Source organism: Corella eumyota, chromosome 1 (genome assembly GCF_963082875.1).
Source record: "Corella eumyota chromosome 1, kaCorEumy4.1, whole genome shotgun sequence".
NCBI classification, from domain to species: Eukaryota; Metazoa; Chordata; class Ascidiacea; order Phlebobranchia; family Corellidae; genus Corella; species Corella eumyota.
In genome coordinates, this window is record NC_137490.1 from 1,326,725 (window position 1) to 1,349,065 (window position 22,341).

General features: G+C 27.0%; 3 protein-coding genes across 3 annotated transcripts in view; 2 read left to right on the forward strand and 1 right to left on the reverse strand.

Annotated features, from left to right (window-relative positions):
• The first annotated feature begins 1,906 nt into the window (after positions 1–1,906).
• On the forward strand, positions 1,907–8,827 carry LOC145743777 (ras-related protein Rab-15-like). The gene is made up of 8 exons (XM_082561823.1): positions 1,907–1,978; positions 2,640–2,823; positions 3,177–3,237; positions 3,745–3,805; positions 4,236–4,313; positions 4,898–4,987; positions 5,316–5,456; positions 6,417–8,827. The coding sequence occupies exons 2-8, from the start codon at positions 2,700–2,702 to the stop codon at positions 6,531–6,533; spliced, it is 672 nt and encodes a 223-aa protein (XP_082417949.1). The 5' UTR covers positions 1,907–1,978; positions 2,640–2,699; the 3' UTR covers positions 6,534–8,827.
• LOC145743789 (ubiquitin-like FUBI-ribosomal protein eS30 fusion protein) lies at positions 8,638–9,745 on the reverse strand. The gene is made up of 4 exons (XM_082561834.1): positions 9,576–9,745; positions 9,254–9,356; positions 8,985–9,040; positions 8,638–8,805 (listed from the first exon to the last, which is right to left on the reverse strand). Exons 1-4 carry the CDS (start codon positions 9,690–9,692, stop codon positions 8,680–8,682), a joined length of 402 nt encoding a protein of 133 aa, XP_082417960.1. The 5' UTR covers positions 9,693–9,745; the 3' UTR covers positions 8,638–8,679.
• Positions 9,746–10,980: 1,235 nt separating this feature from the next.
• LOC145763843 (WD repeat and FYVE domain-containing protein 3-like) overlaps positions 10,981–22,341 on the forward strand; it is a 46,722-nt gene continuing 35,361 nt past the window's right edge. The window contains exons 1-20 of the mRNA XM_082575378.1: positions 10,981–11,105; positions 11,625–11,753; positions 12,439–12,504; positions 13,050–13,220; positions 13,527–13,874; positions 14,294–14,486; positions 15,003–15,216; positions 15,610–15,776; positions 16,059–16,266; positions 16,686–16,778; positions 17,064–17,189; positions 17,507–17,655; positions 18,025–18,239; positions 18,607–18,694; positions 19,035–19,168; positions 19,707–19,999; positions 20,497–20,614; positions 21,017–21,088; positions 21,236–21,378; positions 21,942–22,122. Of these exons, the coding sequence (XP_082431504.1) occupies positions 11,058–11,105; positions 11,625–11,753; positions 12,439–12,504; positions 13,050–13,220; positions 13,527–13,874; positions 14,294–14,486; positions 15,003–15,216; positions 15,610–15,776; positions 16,059–16,266; positions 16,686–16,778; positions 17,064–17,189; positions 17,507–17,655; positions 18,025–18,239; positions 18,607–18,694; positions 19,035–19,168; positions 19,707–19,999; positions 20,497–20,614; positions 21,017–21,088; positions 21,236–21,378; positions 21,942–22,122 (3,156 nt within the window). The 5' untranslated portion in view covers positions 10,981–11,057. The remainder of the gene's footprint in view (positions 11,106–11,624; positions 11,754–12,438; positions 12,505–13,049; positions 13,221–13,526; positions 13,875–14,293; positions 14,487–15,002; positions 15,217–15,609; positions 15,777–16,058; positions 16,267–16,685; positions 16,779–17,063; positions 17,190–17,506; positions 17,656–18,024; positions 18,240–18,606; positions 18,695–19,034; positions 19,169–19,706; positions 20,000–20,496; positions 20,615–21,016; positions 21,089–21,235; positions 21,379–21,941; positions 22,123–22,341) is intronic.

Sequence of the window (22,341 nt, forward strand, 5' to 3'; positions counted from 1 at the left end):
TTGGATAGCACTATTTTATCAGGCTCATTCTTTAACCTGCGGTTATCGATACCCTTCTGCTTTCTTGTGCGACGAAGTTGTACAACTTTCCACCGATATAAAAGAGGGTATGCAAAAAGAAACAGAAGACAAATCTTCGATATTAAACCAAGTACTGCTGGTATATAAACTGGAATATAAGTTCCATAAGATATTCCAAATCCAACAGGTAGACATTTGTCAACCAAATAGCCGTTGATAACGTAGTTTAACAAGAGGCCAAGAAAAAATAAAATTGGAGTAATAACCACGCACACAAGGGTAGATTTACTGAACCATAAAATCGCTCTTCCATACACGAATTTACAGATATCAGCATCTGCATAAAACAGCCATTGTCTTAGCCACATGAATACTGCGATACATAACGAACTACAAGTGTATGACAAGTAGATTAATAACTCCAACCAAGCTGTACATTGGAAGGTTACAACTTCTGTTTTTTTCACACTTGCTTGGCCTAAAAGATTGTTTTTAATAAGTCCAAAGCTCACGCTTAAAAGAGCAAACGAAGGGCCAACAACAACCATTCGTAACATCCATGCCTTTGCTTTTTTTTGACGTGAAGTTTCCAATCTAGGAGCCTCAAAATGTTTATACCTCATCTCATCTGCTTTACTATTAGTAAAACTTAAAGCCTTGCTTTCAGCTCCTTCAAAGTTATTGCACTTATGCAAATCCAGTCGCCTTTGGTTCCTTTGAAAGTAAATCATCTTGACAATAAGGTATAAGAACAATAACAGTAAAACAGCAAGAATCCCGTTGTTGATGACTATCCATGTGTTTACTGTTACATTCAAAGGCAAAATTGTATTTTTTTTATTTTCGTCCGACATTAGCTCTGACAAAATTTTTACTTTTTTTTAATATTAATATTTAAGTGATTAATTAAACCCAATTTTTATCGACCTTTTCTTTTTATACGACATATTTATACGCCCATTTTTTTTGTTTTTATTTCTAAATATAAATTAAACTGAAATATCAACCCAAAACAAGGTAAATCGAGAAAATATAGGCAACAAAATTCTTGAAATTTGATTTAAAGTTAAATATTGATAACAACGTGGGAAAAAGAGTTTAACTCCTGATTAAAAGTCTAAAAATAAAATCGGTTATTGTTGGAAAAGTACGACATTATTTATACCATAATTCCATGTGAAATATTTAATTACCTTCGCCACAGAATGATAAGAAAATGTAAAAATTAATTTTTTTAAATAATGCTGTAAATTTTAACTGTGGCACAATTAAAAGTTAAAGAAAACATGTGTTTACCCAATAGTTTGATGTTGCATGGTATTACACTACCGGCAGCTTGATGTAGTAGTAAGAACACTTGCTATACCACACATGAGGACGTAGGTTTAATCCTTACTGATCTTGCTGTAGCACCATTGGGTAAGTTGCTATAAACTGTTTGACTTTCTGTTGAGCCAGCACTTAATCAGCAGCATAAATATATAATTTATAATATTCCAAACTGCCACAGGCAACTCGAGACTGGGTCGGGGTAACTGAAATTACTTTATGTTTAAGTCGCGCATTAGACCTTCCCACATCAAGGATAAAGTTATATACAAAAAATAAATATATATATATATAATAAGTTAAAAATGATTAATTTAATAATTAGTTGAAGAAACTGTTGACTTACGATGCACTACTAACTATAAAAAGGTGCCCAATGCATAATTTATTGTGCTAATTTAACTTTATTAACTGATACTTAGTTTAAACTATTTTAATATGTTGTTAAATGTAGTAAATAAGTTTACGAATTCCAATCTTAAAAAACAAAAAATTATATAGCGTCTTGTTGAGTAGTGAAATGTTAAAATTGCTTAATCGTAAGTGGGGGCTAAAGCGCAGCACGATAATATTTTGCAAATGAAACTTTAATTTTGTTGGAATTTAACGTTAGATAAAAACCTAAAACGTAAGTAATTTATAACTTTTTTTAAAAGATATTTGTTTTTAAATATAATTTTATTGTGTAGGGTTGAGCAATTGTGGTGTTTATTAATGTTGAATTACCAAAACATATGCAATATTTAAAAAAATCAACATGAATTTAATTTTGATGTAAAACATTTTAATAATGTGTAAAGGTGTAAAGGGTAATGTAAATCTATTATTGTTTGGTAGACTTTAGGTAGCTAATATATGTATAAGTGTGTAAAATTAACTTATAGGCCTTCTTATCATAAAACATGCGCGACCTAAACACAGAGTAACATCAGTAACCTGATCTAGTCTCGAGTCGACTTTGGCAGTTTGGAATATTATAAAGATTATAATTTTCTGGTAATTACAGAATTATGCTGCTGATTAAGTGCTGGCTTAGCAGGAGTTTATACCGTTTATAGCACCTTACTCAAAAGGGCGCTACAGCATGAGAGCAGTTGGGATTAAACCCATGACCTCATAGTGTAGTGGTGTAGCAAGTGTTCTTACCACTACACCACGCTGCCGATTAAATTTACAATGCAACTTATATGACTTGCAATTAACTGGTGTCAATAACTGTGTGAATATTTCTTAAGTAAAAATTTAAATCGAAATTAACTTTAAGTTAACACAAAAAAGTATTTTTTCAGAATATTAAAGGACAGCATATTAAAGTCTAAGAAACTGAATGTAGAAATTAAGGAGCTCAAATGGACAGGGATTATGATATATTATTCCGAGTCGCCATATTAGGTGACACTGGCGTGGGAAAAACTTGTTTGCTTCAGAGATTTTGTGATGATGATTTTCGATATAACCACGTTTGTACCATCGGTAAAAATTTATTTATTTTTTTGTTTTTTTCATTTCCCCTTCTGAGGATAGGTTTTTCCAATTCGTGAACCTACAAAATAAATAAAACTTCCATTTGCGGTGCTTGGTAAATTATTACTGGTATTGGGCAGGCTAACTATAAGGCAGTGAGAATGACCATTGACTAGTTTTATTCAATAAAGTAATTGAATAAATGACAAAAGATTTAAAACGTAAAAAAATTTACATAATTTTACTAAATTTATACACATAAGGGAATATTGTGATCTGGCTGGTACACACATTCACTTTTGATATTACTTTAAATTACTGTGTTTCGTCATTTTATGTTTATTTTTAATTTTAATTTTTAGGAATTGATTTTAAGATGAAAACAATTGAAGTAAATGGAATCAGAGTGAGAATTCAAATATGGTGAGATTTTGCACAAACTTTTACTTAGCTAAAAAACAAGTAGCAGATTAAATATCGGGCAATTAAATCCAATTATATTCCAAACTGCTAAACTCAACTTAAGACTGGGTCAGGGGGGTAACAAATGTTACTCCTTGTTTAGGTCATAAATCCAGTCCTCCCACATTGAGGAAAATATTATACAATATAACGCTAGTTAAGAAAAAATATATATATATTTAAAAATGTTAAAAATATAACATTCTTAAAAAAAAAAATTATATTTTTGTTAATATGTATATATAGTATAAATTTCAATTTAAATTGACACAATATTATATTAAACAAAATTATATATTCTAAAAATAGGTGTAAGAAAACGGTTGCTTTTACTTAGAAATAAATTATTTTTAAACTAGAAATGCCAAGGTTGACGTTTTTTTGACAAGGATGTCAAATTTTTTGACATTTAAAATTTGAATTTAAACCATGAAAATTTTTTAATTTAAATTCTTTATTAATTTAAAGGGATACTGCTGGACAAGAAAGATATAGAACAATAACAAGACAATATTACAGAAAAGCCCAGGTATATATATATCTTTAATATAAATTATTTATTTTAAGTTTGTTTATTGAAAATTTGTGTGTAATTTGGATAAAGGATAACATGTGACTATTTGTAAAAAAATAGTTTTAGATTCTGTTAAATTTATATTCTTTTTTGTATTAATTTCAATGTATATTTTATTGTTTTTATGTATAGAAATATATATCTTGTTTTTTTGTTGTAATTATTGGTTTTGCCTTTTTTTAAATTAAATTTAAAGAATCAAAATATTGATTTATCTGTTATTTGTCCAAATTAGTTGTTGTCATTCCTAATCAGTATTGGATTATTCGCACTTAATCTAATGCACATTTTTGACACTAAATTGATTAAAACATTTTTATAGTTATTTAATAATTTTTTTGGGCAATTTTTAAATGTTTAACTAAATTAAACTTGTTTTATTTAGGGTGTTATTTTGGTTTATGACATCACACAAGAGTCTTCTTATATCAATGTTAGAAAATGGGCTCAAGATGTTGTAGAGGTAAAAAAATTTAAATTTAAATCACAAAAAAGTTATTTTTAGCGAAATTTTTTAAAATACAACTTTACACGGTTGCGAATTTTGTTTTTCCATTAACCTTAAAATTTTTCTCTTTTTGTTGGCAAAAATTATTCAGCCTTAAAACCGTAATGGAAAATTTTTGTATATTTTCACATAAACATTGTTTTGTAAAACCTTATCTGTTTGTGGTATTTTTTACCTTATGTAATCCCCGTTTCTGAAAAATTTGAATAAGATTTGAATTTAAAAACAAAATGTACAAAATATTTCAGTTTCTTTTTAACAACCATAGAGTTACTTAAATTTGACATTTTTTTCATTATATTTAATTTGTTTTGATGTAAATATTAAATTGTTTATTATGTAAGAAGAAACTATTTTTAAAATATGTCAACTAAACTTATATATTACCATAAAGAACCCTTTTTTCGAAATTTAAAATGGTTTAATTTCACATATATATACATGTAATAAGTAAGCCAAAGGCATTAATAATCAAAGCCTGAATACCTTTAGTAATAACATGTGGTTTAACTAATTTAAAAACTTCTATTCTCTTTTAGTATGGTGATAGTAGTGCTAAGGTGATGTTAATTGGTAACAAAAGTGACCGAGAAGATAGAAGAATAATTCAATTTGAAGATGGACAGAAAGTAAGAGGTTTTATTAAACAACTGACAATTTAAACACCTTTATTTGCAAAAACCTAATATTTAAATACCATCTAGATATAATCTACTCATATAATTTAATTTCACGATTAATTTTTGGCTTAGCAAAAATTTGTACAACTTATAGGTCCTTACTTAAGTCTAAGGTTTTATCCACTTTACCATGCTGCCAACTTTTTTTTGTTATATATCTTTATTTTTGATTTAGAAAGGTCTACTGTATGACCTAAACATAGAGTAACATCAGTTACCCAGTCTTAAGTTAAATTTAAAGCATTGTACTTTGATGTTACTTTATTTTACTTTTTAGTTAGCAAAGGAACTGAGAATGCCCTTCTATGAAACAAGTGCTTACACAAATAGTAATATTTACCCATTATTTCATGATATGGTGAAGGGTTTGTTATCAATTCATAATCATGAGGTTTTAAAAGACATTTCAGAAGAAACAGTAAGTACAAGATTACTTAATGAGAACATTAGTGTATTTTTTTGTATATCTTTATCCTTGATGTGGAAAGGTTGAATGTGCGACCTTAACATAGAGTAACAACAGTTACCCCGACCTAGTCCCGAGTTGTCTGTGGTAGTTTGGGATATTATAGATTATAATTACCTGATAATTATGCTGCTGATTAGGTGTTGGCTTAGCAGGAGTTTATACCGTTTATAGCACCTTACTCAAGGGCGCTACAGCATGAGATCACTTGGAATTGAACCCAGGACCTCATGTAGTATAGAAACTGTTAAGTACCATGTTGTTTTAATACTTAAGGTGATAGGTTTAATCCCTACTGCTGCTTTACCTATTAGATGTTAGATATAGAATATGTCTTTAAATTTGGCAGTGAAAATGGCATTTTGAAATATTTTAATTTCAAAAATTGGGTTTTAAATTATTTAATATTGTAGTAATTAAGACTTCGAGGATGTTATGTATAATAAATATCATGAATAATTCAAGTAAATTTAATAAATTTTGAATAATAATATGTCAAGGTTGTCATGTATATTATTATTATGTCATCCTGACATTTATAAAATTAGTTTTTTAAACAAATATTTATGCATATATATATACCTTGAGCAGTTTTCTTATTTTTTTACATTTTTTTATAAACCCCTTTTTTTATAAACCCTAAGTATTTATTGGTATTTAATGTAAAAGCTTTGTATTTAAAAGTACTTAAATTTTAAACATTTTTTTGTATTTGAAGTATCTATATATTTTGAAATAATATCTCAATTAAACTATTCACCTTATATTAAAGTACTTACCTTGTATTTAAAGTACTTACCTTGTGTTTAAAGTATTTATTTTATATTCAAAATGCTTACTTTGTATTTAAAGTATTTACTTTGTATTTAAAGTGTTTACTATATATTTAAAGTATTTACCTTGTATTTAAAGTATTTACTATCGTCATCAAATGAAGGAAGTGAAGACGAGGGAATTGTGAAAGATTTTGGATCGACGCAAACCAAGATTTTAAGTGAAGAAGAGAAAATATGTTGCATCATTTTATAAAAACTTTCATTTTTTGTCAGCATTTTACACTTCCTTGCAGTTTTTATTAATTGTAGTAACCACTTTTAATACTAGTTAAGCCCTTATCATAAAGGCTTATTTAGAAAAAAAGATTTTAAAGTTTCCATTAAATTGTTTGCCATAACAAGTAAGTATTTACCTGACAACCAAAAACTGCATTTTTTTAATTTTGAAAGCTTATATATTTAACATAAATATATTTACATGTATTAGAATGCTTATATATGTATTGGCCTGTTGATTGTCTATCCTAAAAGCTGCATGTTAGTTGGCAATATATGGTAAAAAATAATATATACCCATGGCAATTTTCACACCAAAAACAACCTTTATTTTTATTTGAAAGCCATAAAATTGGACAAATATATTAAAAGCTACATTATTTATAAATATTTATCTATGTTAGAAGTTAATATATTTATCTTTCAGTGATTTTTAAAGTCAACTTTGCTTCCTAAATGTTAATTTAACTTTTAATTCTACTAGCATGTTTTTGGTCAACATTTAAAATCAATTACCAACATATTTTCCATGTGTTTTATTATTGTACACAACATATCACATAATATACTGTATTTACAAATTTATTTTCTTTATTTTTTTAATCTAAATGGTACAAAAATCATTAAAGTGTTATTTAAAAAACACATTTTTATTTTCATTTCTTCAATGGTGTTTTCAAGAAAACGAACATGGTTGTTTAGTTTAATATTCTTATTAGCTTTTTATTAAAACAAAGTGCATATTCGTTATATATCTCACTTATATTTAGTTTATATATCAGCTGCTTTTTATATTCATTATTCTTCAATAGTAGACGTTTTCTATGTTTCTGATAGTTATGTATTTGTACGTATCCCTATTTTAATTGTATTTCGTTATATGTATAATCAAGATGTTTCAGAATGTTTATAATATTTTTGTTAATCTAAACCTGATTCTGATAAAGAATGTAAAACGATAAAAGGCAGTAGTACAATTTGCACATTATATTTACAATAAGTACTGGTGTAAACACAGACAAGTTTGCATCATGTTGTTTTATTTACTGTTTGTTATATCAAAATGTACATTGTCTCCTTATATTTAATTCTTACTTCCATTTTAATGAAATAATGCAGTATAACTGGCCATTGATGATACCCAGCCATATTTTTATAAAACATAATTGCCATAATTTTTTTTAATTTTTAAATGTTGTAATCCGAGCTTCTTGGTACAAATCTTTAACTAATTTTATTTTACCAAATTATTTTGATTTTTGTTCGTACAAACAGCAAATGAGTATTTTGTACAATATTTTATTTTTACTTTTAATACATATTTAAGCATTTTGCACTTACATTTCAACAAGGCAGTTAAATTACAAAAATTTTATGTTATTTTACTGCTATCTAAAGAGAGTGTTTTTTAATGTTATTCCAAATGTTTTTTTTTATATTTTTAATGTTAGCAATTTATATTTTTAGGTACATTTATTAACTATGTTAGTTCAGCAATTTTATTATATGACATAAAAAAGTAAATAGTAAAACACTTGGTATAAAATATTTAAACTAACAGTTTTTATTTTAAAATGCTTTTGTTCCGAATATTTGAATGTCGATTTTTTACTGTTAACCACTTTTCAAAAATGGTTCATTTTACTGTTTCACCCACTTATATATTTACAATCATTGTAACCATTATATATCACTGTAGTTTTCATTACTTCTCTATGAAGGCAACTTATACTTCCTTATATTCAACTTCTTATTCGTGTATAAGCTCACATTAAAGATTATTTGACATTTATGTATTTTATGATTTAAGTTAAGTTTTAGACGCTATAGTTGTTACATTGTTAAGTTATTGGCATTATAATTTAATCTACTTGTGACCTGCATTTTTCTAATGTTATCCAACAAGTTTTTGCAGCTACTTTTTATGGTGAAGGTTCTTGTCTCTATTTATGCTATTTTTTGTAAAAAATCTAATAGCCCTAGTTTTGTTAACAAACTATATTTTGTCATATTAGATTTAACATTATTTATCCTACAACTTATGTACAAATTAAACTGTAGCTACTGTGAAGCCTATAAAGAACACACTGATTATACAGTTGTGATTTTATTAACCCATTAACTTAAGAGTTACAATTGGGTCCACGTCGTCGACCAAAAGTTTGGACAACATTCACAAATTTTCGGTTGTATTGCATTCTTCTTTTTGCTCGTCCAGTCTTCTTTTTCTTCTTTTCTTGAGCCTCAACCTGCAGGAAAAAGTAAATATTTTAATATTATTTTAGTCTTTGGTTTAGTAAGAACTGCATTAGAATAAATGGTCAAACTATAAATTTTGATAATGGTATTGTTTTATTTTGTTTGCCTTTTTTTTAAAATCTATTTTAAATTTTATTAAATTTAAAACATTTATCATTCGTTATTTTACCTTTGGGGTTTGTCCTTTAACTTTACCAGCACGAGCTAGCGAACCGTGGACCTTTCCTGTGCAAATAAAAACATTTTATTTATACTTTAATTTTCTGTTATAAAACATCACAAAATTTAGAAATTAAGTTTGATTTTTCAACTCAGTATTAGGTGGGACCTATATATTTTTAATCATAAATTTATTAGGGTTTAAAATGGTGGCAAGAAAAAGTTTAAATTGTCATAACTTTTAAAATAGCAAAATTTTGTTTATCCTTAATTGATTACCTCCTAGAACGCGAGCCAAAACATTGATTGTCGATAGATTTGAAAGTCCGGTGTTTGTTATTTGTTCATCATCTTCTAAAGTTTGTCCATGAAATGTTAAGACCTAAAACATTTTAAAGAGTTAGTTGGACTTTAATGTAATTTGCATTAAAAATATGTATTTTTAGCCACTTTGAGGACATTATTAAATATGATTTATTTAGACTTATTTTAGGGAATTCAAAATATTATTTTTTAAGTTATTAAAGTTGTTTTGGGGATTTTTTATTAGTATTAAAAAAAGGCTTTATTTTTGCGTTTAATAAACTAACGTTAAACTGACCTGGTCTTCGGTACTAATTCCTTCAATAAGGTTAATTTTTTGTTTTAATACTTGGACCAAATCATTTTCGTTCACTTCAACGCAATGAAGCTGCTCTGCTTGCAAAAATAATTGCATTTTAACGTTAGGCTAGAAACCAGCACAATACCGAAAACAAATTCTAAAAAGAATCCGCGTGTAATAAAATAAAAAAATGATATTTTAGGTTCTGCCAGATGGCGTAATTATACCTTCGGGGATAATTATTTTTTATGTCAAAAGATTTTAAGGTAAAATAAAAATGAGTGTTTATTTAATAGATATGGGATTAATGTTTAAAATTGTTTGTTTTTAGTAAAATTGTTATTTTTGTAATGTTTAATTAGTTTTAACTGTAAAAAATCTTTGTTTTTAAATTTCAACTTTTGGGATTAATTTTTAAACAACATTGGAAAAGAGTTACATTTACGACATATTTAAAAAAAATTTAAAGACTTTATTGTTTTTAAGTTAAAATTTATGTTTTTTGTTCGGTTTTGAAATCGAAGGTACCAAAGTTTTGCACCAAAATTATACACGCATGACTGCTATTTATTTATCCTCATATTTTATGTCATCTGCTATAAGCAGGTGAGTCACCTAAACTGGAATTTTTAAGCTCATTACTCGTATAATATACGATTTCTTTTATAATTACTAACCTAATATGGATAATATTGACTAGGAACATTTATTTGTTGTAATAATTTGTTTAAATAGTCAGAGTTTGTAATGTTAAGTAGAAAATCAAATAATTAAAACTGCAAAAGTCAAACAATAGATATGTATTCAAATATTGTAATATAATATTACGGCGTCTCGTATATCTAAAATTTAGGTTTTTAAATAAATGCTTTTATGTTCACTTTTGGGATATGTTGTATTATTTTACACACTTTTAGACTAATCACTGTTACAAATTTAAAGTTTATTTACCAGTTGAAAATCAAACTATATAAGACTTTAACTTTTTAAAGTTTTTTTTTTGAATACATCTTTATCCTCGATGTGGGAAAGTTGAATGCGAGACTTAAACATAAAAAGACATCAGTTTCTCCGATCAAGTCTCGAGTTGCCTTTGGCAGTCTGGGATACTAATAGATCATTATTGCCTGATAGTTTTTAAGTTATTTGTTGATTGTTTAATTAATTCTGTATTTTAATGTATGCACAACATAAAACAAAGGATAAAACAATTATGGCATAAGAGTATTTGGGATTATAACATAAATAATTTTGGCATGTTTTTATTTATAAATTGCTTATGCCCTTTTTTCACTTTAATGCTTAATTATCTTTTGTGTGTATAATTTGTTTTACTACTGTTATTAACGCAGAAAAATTATTAAAACGAAAAGTTAAATTGATTTCTTTCTTTGCATTAACAGATTTATGCTGTCAATTAAAATGTAAAAGATGTTACTCTGATAAAGTGAATTAATCTTTGTTGAAAGTTAGTTCGTCATGGATTTTATGAAAAAATTTGTACGCAGTAATTCTAACACTCCACAGGTAATTTTAACTGGTTTGCAGTAAAAGTATGGTGACAACTTTCCAGTTATTTTTAATATTGAGCATTTTAACATATTATACCAACATTGGAAATTGAACCCAAGGTCCTGTGTTTTAAATGCTAAGCAGTTAGACCACTTCGCCAAGATAAAAGCTGTAATTGTTGTCCCAAAATGTCCTCTAAATAGCCTACACTTTTTGTAAATCTTAATAAATTGAATTTTTGCTGATTTTATTATTAAAATGTATGGGCTATATATTTTATAATATAGTTAATTTTTAGTATACTTGGATTCCATTATTATTTTATATTATTATGTTTAGCATTTAGATTTAATAGAAATAAAAATATTAAAATTTTATGGTTTTATTATTAAAATATATATATAATTTATACTTCAAGTAGTCTTTAGCAAATTTTTATTTACAACTTAGTTCAATAAATTAAAATAATGTATAGCAACTATATTTAATAGAAAATAAAAAATTATTAATTTAAAAAAAATTTGTTGTTTTCAGAATGTCCCATCTTCAAGCAGTCTCGGTCTTGTAACTTTACGAAGATTATTTCAAGAAATATGTCTTCAACCTGTTACAGCTTCACAACAAGAAGAGAAACTATACAACATTTTACCCTTGTTTTATCAGGTCAATATTTTATTTTTTTTGTATATATCTTTATTCTAAATGTGGGAAAATCGAATGCGCGACTTAAACATAGAGTAACATCAGTTACTCCGACCAAGTCTCAAATCCGTAGCAGTTGGGGATATTATAGATTATAATTGCCCGATAATTAAACTGCTGATTAAGTGCTGGCTCAGCAGGAGTTTATACTGTTTATACTGCCTTACTCAAGGGCTACAGCATGAGATCAGTGGGGATTGAACCCATGACCTCATGCATGGTATAGCAAGTCTTCTTACCACTACACCACGCTGCCAGCAATATGTCAAGTATTTGTTAAATTGTTTACTTTTTTGACATTAAAATTAACTATTATTCATATTTTTCTGTATTATTTAAAAAAAAAATTTACTAATTTTAGTGTATTTAAATCTGAACAATTTATTTTGTGCTGCATTATCTTAATGTCTTATAGAGTAGTAGTTTTGATGAAATTAATTTATAAAATAAGTTTATGTAATACATGAATAAATTATTTAGTATCTATTATATAAATATTTTATTTCACAGATATTTTTTAAATTGATTTAAAAAGTATTTAGAGATAAATATCTTTTAATCAAAATGCTAATTATAAGACATATTTTGTTAAAAAATAGATTTTAATAAACTGCTAATAATAAATTTTTTTTTTTTTATTTTATAGGTTTTTGGAAATTCTTCTCATGATATAAGGGAAAAATTTGGAGATGTTTTACAGTTTTCAACCATGGTAAATAACATTTTTATTGGCTATGCATTATATATTTTTTAAATTTAAATACAAAAATCTTTTTTTACAATGGTTCTAAAATTCAAAATTAAATAGAAAAAAAAATTTTTTTTTTGAATTGCTAGAATTTTACAATTTAAATACTGTATACTAACCACATAATGTGTATGTAAATTAAATGCCAGACTAGAGTGGGATTGTATTTACGTAATGTCACATAAACTATTTACCTTTGTCAGTCAATTAACAACACAAATACCCACAATGTATATATAAAAGCAAACAATTGTAAAATCTATTTGTTCTTATGTTATATATTTATAATTGAAAGCACAAATTTTCGGATTTACCTAAACGGTTCAAAATTTTGTATATATATATTTTAAATGTAAAATTACAATTTTAGGTTATTTTCTATTAATAAACAAAATTTTTAATTAAATACCAATTTACTATTTAATAGTGTTGTTTTTTATTAACTTTATATATACCAAAAAAAGATAAACTACTACCTATCATTAACAATAATATTTTGTTATTTATAGGTTGCAAAGTTGATGGTAACCGAAATACGAAGAAGAGCTTCTAACAAATCAACTGAGCAAGCTAGTATCGATATTGCAAACTTTCTAATACCTCGACATAGAGTTGACAATGAAGATAAGCAAGGATGGTTGTTACTCAATGTTTTGTTTCTTCTTGCTGCTGGAAATCAGGTCAATTAAAAGTTTATTAATTATAATAACTCTTATAAGGTGGAATTATATATATAAAGATTCTATAGGATCTTAAACTGTAATTACCCTAAAGTTTTGAGTTTAATTTTACCAAAGCCAAATAAAAGCTTTACAAGTGCGATATCTAAATACTAAGACAACAAAAGCCACTCTACACTGGCTATGGTATTAAAAGTCACCCTATAACTAGGCTATAAGGTTCTTTTTTAGGGTAAAGTATAGAAAAACAAAACTCTTGGTTGCTATTTGCAAATGGTTTAAAATAATTTTACTATTTGTTTTTAGAATATAGTTGATTGCATGACATCAGTTCATCTTCCCTCCACATTAGTGAAATGTTTATATTTATTCTTTGATTTACCTATTGAATTCCAATCTAACACAACAACACAACATACAGCATCAAATGAAGAAAGACCAGAAGAAAATCTGCCCAAAGTTGAAGACGATTTAACTAAAAATAAAGATGTTTTTCGATCGTTTAAATCTTTGAGTATTAGTCGGAAAAAGAGTTCAACTAGTAACGCAGCAGCTCTTAATAGTTTAGTACAAGCAGATGCTTTATCTATTTATCCTTCCAAAGAAGCAACTTTTACGGAAAGATTGGTTTTACTTAAGAAATTATTTGTTCAGGTAATTTTAAATTAAAATGAATTATAAAGTATTCTGACCAGAGGCTTTATTGAACAGGCTAATATTTATTTATATAAGACTTTTTTTTAAGACTGTAAGCTGCATATTTTTATATGAATAAGCTGCATATTTTTTATATAAAAATTTTATTGAATTAAGTTTTATATTAAGTCTTTGATACAATTTGACTTCTTAAATATTACCACCGAAGCATATTTTTTGCTTATTTAAACAAATTATTAAACAGACTTTAGCTGCTATTCTAATACAGCCAGTTCCAAAAATTCAAAGTTTGTTTAAATTTAGTGTTTAAATCAAATATCTTAAAATATTAAAGAGTAAAAAATTAAGCCTTTTAATTCAATTTTATTACCATATATATTTAACATAGACTTAATTATATTTACTTTTTAATACAGACTGTGGTTAGACTATGTGGTCATATATCTCCTGCTGAAGAACTATCCTACAAAGATGACCTGGCTTTAATATTTTCTGCAATAACTTCATGGTGTTCACCTCACAATATTCAGTGGCAATCTGCAGCTGCTGAGGTCCTGGTCACTATATCCAGACATGGATTGAGCCATAATGTAGTACAATATATCAGAAGTAAGTTTATAGTGTTTGGGTATTACCAAAGTATATATAAAAACACAAGTAGTTTTACTGATTCAACCGGATTTTTACGTCATTTTTCTGATTTATGGAGGCCATTTTTAAGACCTATTTTGACCTTCTAATTTTACTTCCGGCCATGTGTTAAACTACTTGTGTTTAAATATATATACTTTGGGTATTACAGGTTGAAACGTGGTTATTAAAAGTTAGATAATTTAGTAATTAAATGGTTTTATTTAGGCTTACATGTATTTTCAAATAAGATTTCCCTATAGTTTTTGACATTGTGTTTTGTTACCATGTACAGTAAAGTGGTTTTAAACCTTTTGTAACAGTTCTTAACATTCTAATTAGTAATATGGTATTGTAATTCTGTTTATTTTGTATTAAATGACTTTTCAAAGCAATCAATTTAAATTTTTATTTCATTTATTAACTTCTGGTATTTAAAAAAATGAATTTCCAAACTCTACAATTTTAGAATAAAAACTTTTATTTGTTAAACAGGTAAACAATGTATCAAAACTTCTATTAACAACTTATGGAGAGCAACAGTTTCACCTCCTGACAATAATGAAGAGGATATAATAGATGCTGGGTTATGTGAACAGTTGATATGTGTTATGAGGTTTGTTAGTAACACATCTGAAGTTACTCAACTCTTGTTGGATGATTTTAAGCAATGTCAGGGATATATTTTCATGACTGAGTTTCTATTAAGGTTTGTATTTAGTTATGTATATATCTAAGTAATATTTAAGTTGTGAACAGCATTATCAGTGGTTAAAGACATGACTTTAGGAGGTACTGGGCTTGAACTGATTTTATGTGTGGTGGTTAGGGCGCTAGTTATTACTATATGAGGTTATGGGTTTGATCTCCACTGCTATAATATGCAGTGGTTGGGCCATGTTTATCACCATATGAGGTTCTAGGTTTGATTGTCACTGCTATAATGTGAAGTGGTTGGGCACTAATTATCTCTATATTTAAGGAACTGCTTTGATCCCCGCTGCTTAATTATGCATAGTTATAATTTCAGGCACTACTACATGAGATATAGGGTTTGCTCCACACTGCTTTAATGTGTTATTATTAAAGTCGTTTATTTTAGGTTAGAAACAACAGCCATAAAAAGTGAAATCCATCGTGAAGGTTTATTAAGTGTGATTGGTGGGCTCGAAAACTTAACAATGTGTGGTTTTAATGAAATTAAAGCAGAAGTTGTACCCAAGTCTCAATTCGTTAATGATTTTGTGATACCATCTGCTGTAGGAAAAGGTAGGGTTGTGTAAATTAACAATTATTCTTAGGTGGGTTAGGTGTTGATAGCATGGTAAAATGGTTAAACACTTGGCTTCACTAAGTAGGGTCTAAGGTTCGATCCCCACTGCTTTTATGCTCTAGTTTTATGCTCTAAAAACTAGGTGTAAAAGATTAAATACTGTTGCATATTAAAAATCAACTAAATAAGCTTTGTAATTTTTTGTATTATTTTATTACATTAGTTAAATTTGTTAAAAAAATATCCTACATAAATTTAAATTCTACTATTTAACACAGGTGAAAGTGTACGAAACATTCAAGCATTCCAAGTTCTTGAAACAGTTTTCATTCGATCCCAAACTACCTTATTATCACGAGCAATTCTCGATGTAATATTCACAATATACTGCAGGGATCCAGCTAATTATTTTATATTATTGAATGAAAATACCTTGTGTATGTTCTCTGAGAAATTACCACTTAAGCCAGCTGAGATTTTTTCACAGTGAGTTTTTAGTTGTAAACTTGAACAATTTTATTTATTTGTCCTTTATAAAGGAAGGCCAACTATCTGACTTAATATAGAGTAACATTAGTAGCCCTAACCTAGTCTCGAGTTTCCCTTTACAGTTTGGGATATCACAGATTATAATTGCCTTATAACTAATCTGTTGATTGGGCTTAGCAGAAGTTAATATCATTTATAGCACTATATCTAAGAAACCCAGAGTATAAAAACTGTGGAAATTAAACCAGGGATCTCATGTAGTAAAGCCAAATGTTCTAACCACTACTCCACACTGCCAGTTAAAAAAAAGAAATTTATTTTTGCTAAAATAGTTAGCTTTAAAAAATGCATTTTAATAAGTTGAAGTATTGTTGTCTTTTTGTGCAATCAAATTAAGAAAACAATTTATTTTTCAGGTATTTTGTGATGTTTGAGTACGTAGTTTTATCATTGGGATACATTCCAAGAAAGGAGTTAGTTAGTTTATCACTTTTACTTAAACATGAAAGGTGGGTACATACATTTTATCAATATATCAAGAAACTTAATTTTGTGTGTAATTATAAAGCTTGGTTCATTCATATTTAGCAATGTTTTATTAAACACTTGGCTTTGGAATTTTAATTTAACTAAATTAGCTTTTCAAAGTCATTTAATAAATTAAGATTCTTGTAGTTTTAAAATCTTTAAAATTTTAATGGGCTATCTAAAAGCAAAGAATAAAATATTAAAACCTTGGAATATGTTTAAAATAAACCTTTAATTTATATATCATTATCATTCTTACATTTCAGTAACATTCAATGTGCAATAATGTGTCTTAAAAGTCTTCACAAAATCCTAACCTCTATCCCAAGTGTATATTGTGATGTATTTAGAGAAGTTGGTTTATTGGAAATGCATATTAACTGCTTGCACAGGTTAGTGTGTATAGAATAATAGGTTTTATTATTAAGGTTATATTTGTACAGATATAAACTTTGTTTAATTGAATTTTTGATATTTTTTTTTTGTTTTTTTAGAATCAATTTTATTTTATTAATTTATTAATTTATGCATATTATAGAAACGGTTTATGCAGTTAAAAATCGGACATTTTTTAATTGCAACTATATGCTTAAACAAACAAAAACTTAGCAGCAAAAAAAATAGTTATCATTTTTGTTAATTACATTAGTTTATAATTAAAATGTATTATAATTGGCGAAATAATAAACAAATTGTTGTAATTTTTTAGGTATGCAGCCCAGTTAAAAGCTTGTGAAATTTCGGACCAAAATAATGATAATAACGAACCAGAAGTTCTAAATGAAAATGATCATTTATTTGGAAATTTAGCAATGGGAAACTTGGTCAATTTGCTTTCTAATTCACCAGTTAATGCAAGTGAGTATATGGGATTTGTTAACTGACCTTTCATCTAAAAAAAACAACTTTTTAGTCTAAAATAATAAATTATTTTTATTATTCTAGTTCCGTTTGTGATATTATAGACATGACTATAGTTCTGAAAAATTAATTTTTGCTTGTCTTTCACTTGGGCACTAAGGCAAGATAGCAGTGGGAATCAAACCCAGTACCTTGCAATTTTAAATATTTGAAAGGCTTTTAAAATAATATTATTAAAAGTCAATTTTTGGTAAACAATTACATTACGAATTACTAATTCAAATGCTAATTGATAGTGTTTGCTAAATCCCACATGCTGCTTTTTTATAGTTCATTTTTAAATTAAAAATACCCAATTTCTTGCAGGTATATTTCGTGAAACTGGAGGTGCTCGCTGTGCATTTAACACCATTCCTTACATCCAATCCAGGAGCCAAGCTCTATCCCTGGTTAAAGCTCTCATCTTACAACCAGTTAATATTGGTAATGATGATGATATGGGAACTTTATTAGGGTTGTTGTGTACGTTGTCTATTGAAGATATTCAGCTTAAAGTCGATATTCTACAGAGCTTATGTGAGGTAAAAAACATGTTTTTTTAATTGTTTAAATACATTTTATATGGAATTTTATGGTGTTTGAACTAGTTTGTTAAATTGTGTTTGTATTTTTTTGCTGGTGTTTTATCTGGTTTGTTTTAGTGTTGTTTTATTTGGTCTACTTCCAAAGTTGTTTTTAAAGTCTATTTGTGGTGTTTTGACGTGAATTTCTAATGGTGTTTTGCCTGGTTAATTTTTGTTGGTGTTTCACTGTTTTTTATCGATTTTTAAGTATTGTTTTATAAACATTTTGGGGACAATTTTCAGCAAAATTTTATAACAAAGTTTGAAATTTTTTGTTTATGGTTTAATTATAATATAATGATGTTTATTTAAAATATTTTTACAGATAATTTCTTTAAACAACGAGATTTCAGTGATGTTTAGAAATGCTGGAGGTTTTATCAATGTTATATCAGTCTTAGTGGAGATTGAAGGTAATAAATAATGCTTTGCTGTAGTAGTCAAAATACTTGGCTTTACTATATAAGGTCCTGGGTTTGATCCCTACTACTCTCATGCTGTAGTTCCCTTGATTATGACTTTATAAATGGTATAAACTCTTGCTGAACCTGCACTTAATCAGCAGCTCAAATATTGGGCAATTATAATCTATAAAATCCAAAACTGCCACAAGCAACTTAAGACTGGGTCGGAGTAACTGACGTTACTCTATGTTTAGGTTGTGAAGTTAACCTTCTTATATATATATTAAATACATATATATTAAAAAACATAAATTTTTCTTTTAGTAAAAAACTTATTTTAAATACACAGGTTGTTTAGCCCACCCTTCCACTTCACAATGGTCCAACAATATGTTGTTGGTATACAAGTTATTGCAAGTTATATTTAATATATTAGCTGTTGTTATGAGACTTTCTTCTAATGAAAGATATTTTGAAAATGAGGTAAGTGTTAATTATGGTTAAAATAACAGAAGATCTACTTATTTTGAACACACTTATTTTGAATTGCACTTAAAATATACGTATGTGTAAATAAATATTTAGGGCTTAATATATAGGTGTGTGTGTACTTTTAAATGCTGACTTCTTGTGTTTCAATAGTGTTTTAAAAAATATATATATAAACAATATATATATAATATATATATTTCTAATTTGTAAAAATACAAAAAAAGTAAAACTGCTATTTATGGTGCGACGGTAAATTATTAGCTACAAATATAAGTAGAGAATTTAGACCATATTATGACAATTCAAATCCCAATTGTAAGGCAAGCTATTCATTAGCATACTAAATGTTATTGCCTAGATATGAACTTGTCAAAAAGATTTTTAGCTTGCAAAGTTAGGAACCATAGCATCTTACTCAAGAACCTTATGGCATAAAAGCAGTGGGAATCAAACCCAGAACTTCATGTAGTGACGCCTATTGCCTTAAAAACAGCAAACTGGCAAATTTCACAAATTTTTTTATTTTTAGGTGCAGTACAGTGTATTCAAAAGTGCAATAAAAAGATTGGGTTGTTTTACTGAAGAACCATTTTTTCCTGACATAACCGACTATAAAACACCAAACCCAACAATCAACCTTATATTAAGCGACATTTTTAACCCACAAAAAACTTTGAATCACTTTGATTTAAGTGAGAATTGTGAATATCAAAAAATTTTGATTGTTTTTCGATTTTTGTACCAACTTTCAACTGATTCTTTTAAATGTAATCTGGAGGATAAAATATTAAACCTACAGCTGGATTCTAACCAAACAAAAAGGTAATTTTATTGGGTTTGATATTTAATTTTAGTTTTTTTAATTAAGACTGTTCAAAATGGTAAAAATAATTTATATTAAACAGGGAATGAAATAACGGGTCGCTATTCGCTAAAAGCGAATCGTTTTTTAAAATTAGCGAATCATTTTTCACAAATATATTAGAAATAGCAAATCAACCAAAAAAGTTCAACCGACATTAAAACTTTTGTGTAAATTAACCGACATTAAAACGTTTTTTAACCATTAATTCGTACCCTGTTAAATACCTATTTTTTTGTTTTTTTGAATAACTTTTTTATAGTTTTATGCTTTGACTTTTTTTTAATTTAAACTTTTTTAAGTTAAGTCTATTTAGAATAAAACAAATTATTTTTTGCAAAATTACTTAATTTGATATTTTTTTACATTTCTAAACAATACAGACTAGAAATTATTATTAAAAGCTTTTTTAAGAAATTTTTCATAACTTTTATTTAAATTCACTTATGTTATACAGTCCCTCTAACAACATTACAACCCACAAGGAGGTAACACCATGTATACAGCATCCTCGATGTGTTAAACTTATGCTTCAACTTATTTCATTTATTTCACCTAATGGACTAAATGATGAGGTAAATCTAAATCTATATATAATAAAACTTAGTTGACAATATATATATATATGTTGGTCTAAATTACAGGCCTACAAAATAAATAAAACTGCTATTTGTGGTGTGTGTGTAAAAATGATTGCCTTTGTAAAGTAGCGGTAGTTATCTCAACCTAGTCTCTATTAAGCCTAGCATATTGTTACTTATGTATACTTTAGATTTATCTTTGTCAGCCCTACTTTTATTTAACAAAATAATGCTCTTAGGTCTAAAAATTTGGTTTATTAAAATGAAGTATTTGTATACATATTTTTAGCAATTTAACTGTGTATTATAGTTTATTAAAACATGCATGTAAACTTACTGCTTAAATTAGTGACCCATTATATATTCATGTTATATAAAAAAATACTTTTTGTTTAGAAATGTGTTGAGGTCCAGATATTTTTGTTGAAAGAAATTAACAAATTAATAAATAATGAAAGAAATGCACAGGTAACCAACTCTACTTAAAAATCATTTCCAATTCAATTATATTTAAAAATTATTATTTGAACTTAAACTAAGTGTAAATAAATTTCCTATTTTTATAACTTTTTTTAGATTTACATCTCTAAGTAATAATTTATTCTTTTGTTATAGATTCTTGCTGAAAATGGGATTTTATCTACATTAATCAAATACTTTCTTGCCCCTCTAATTAATGAAGAACTAGCTATAAATTCTATTTGTGAAAGAATGGTTGAGAGGCTGGCAAGGCAATCCATATCTCCAAAGGAATTAAGGTTTAATATATTTTGTATTTTTGCCAAATCTTGTTATATTTTATGTGATATTGTGCAGCATTTGTATCTCTTTTGCCTACCTCCTTAAAATTAATTAAGAGATAAACGATAAGTAATATTAATAGTTTAACAAACTTAAAACTTGGTAAAGCTTAATATTTGGCCAAGGTAATAAAGTTAAGTTATGATAAGGTTTGAAAATCCGCTATCTAACTAATTAAAAAAAATATATATTTATATATTTAAAAACGGAAAATATTTTTAAAAAGGAATATTTTTATTTATTTCAACAGTCTTAATTTAAAAATTTAATACATCAACAAAATCACTCTTTTGTTTGGTTTAAAATCAACTAAACATTTAAAACTTTATTCTTTAGATTACCATATACTTTAAATTTCACTATGTTACTAACATCTAAGTTAAATCTAAATGTTTATATATAAAACTGTTTTAAAGAACTAAAGACTTGTATTTTAAAATTAATAACAAGAATGTGTAATTTGGCTTCTCACAGCAAAAAATTAATTAATAATTTAAACAATAACTATTTAATATTTCAGAAAATTATTGCGCATCGGTGATCCTCTTCATTGTTCATCTTTGTTGTTTGACAATGGGACTGTCTTGCTCTTCCGCATCAAGAGTTTAGTTGCCGTAGCAACACCGAGGAACATGGGAGTAGATCTTACATCCTGTTATTTACCTCCTTCTTCGTTCGTCGAGTTTGATATGTCCTTTCAGGTTTGTTAATGTATTTAAAGGTAATGATTTTAAAACTTTTTAGAGGTTGATATTTGATCTGGCATAGGGGCTCTATACCTACTTTTAAAATCAGATATCACTACAACTAAACTAAGTTTTTAAAGGTTGGAATGTTAACAATTGGAGGCTTATCAATTAAACTTATCTAATCTAAATATAATGGAGCTTATTGTATTAACTATTGTTCTTATTAGGTAG

What these genes read in the sequence shown, in the direction of transcription:
- LOC145743777 (XM_082561823.1), top strand. Translation starts at nt 2,700, where the DNA reads ATGGACAGGGATTATGATATATTATTCCGAGTCGCCATATTAGGTGAC. An exon ending in TAACCACGTTTGTACCATCG is followed by an intron (nt 2,824 to 3,176) that starts GTAAAAATTTAT and finishes TTTAATTTTTAG; the next exon opens with GAATTGATTTTAAGATGAAA. An exon ending in AATTTGAAGATGGACAGAAA is followed by an intron (nt 4,988 to 5,315) that starts GTAAGAGGTTTT and finishes TTTACTTTTTAG; the next exon opens with TTAGCAAAGGAACTGAGAAT.
- LOC145743789 (XM_082561834.1), bottom strand. Translation starts at nt 9,692, where the DNA reads ATGCAATTATTTTTGCAAGCAGAGCAGCTTCATTGCGTTGAAGTGAAC. An exon ending in GAATTAGTACCGAAGACCAG is followed by an intron (nt 9,357 to 9,575) that starts GTCAGTTTAACG and finishes AAAATGTTTTAG; the next exon opens with GTCTTAACATTTCATGGACA. An exon ending in TTAAAGGACAAACCCCAAAG is followed by an intron (nt 8,806 to 8,984) that starts GTAAAATAACGA and finishes TTTTTCCTGCAG; the next exon opens with GTTGAGGCTCAAGAAAAGAA.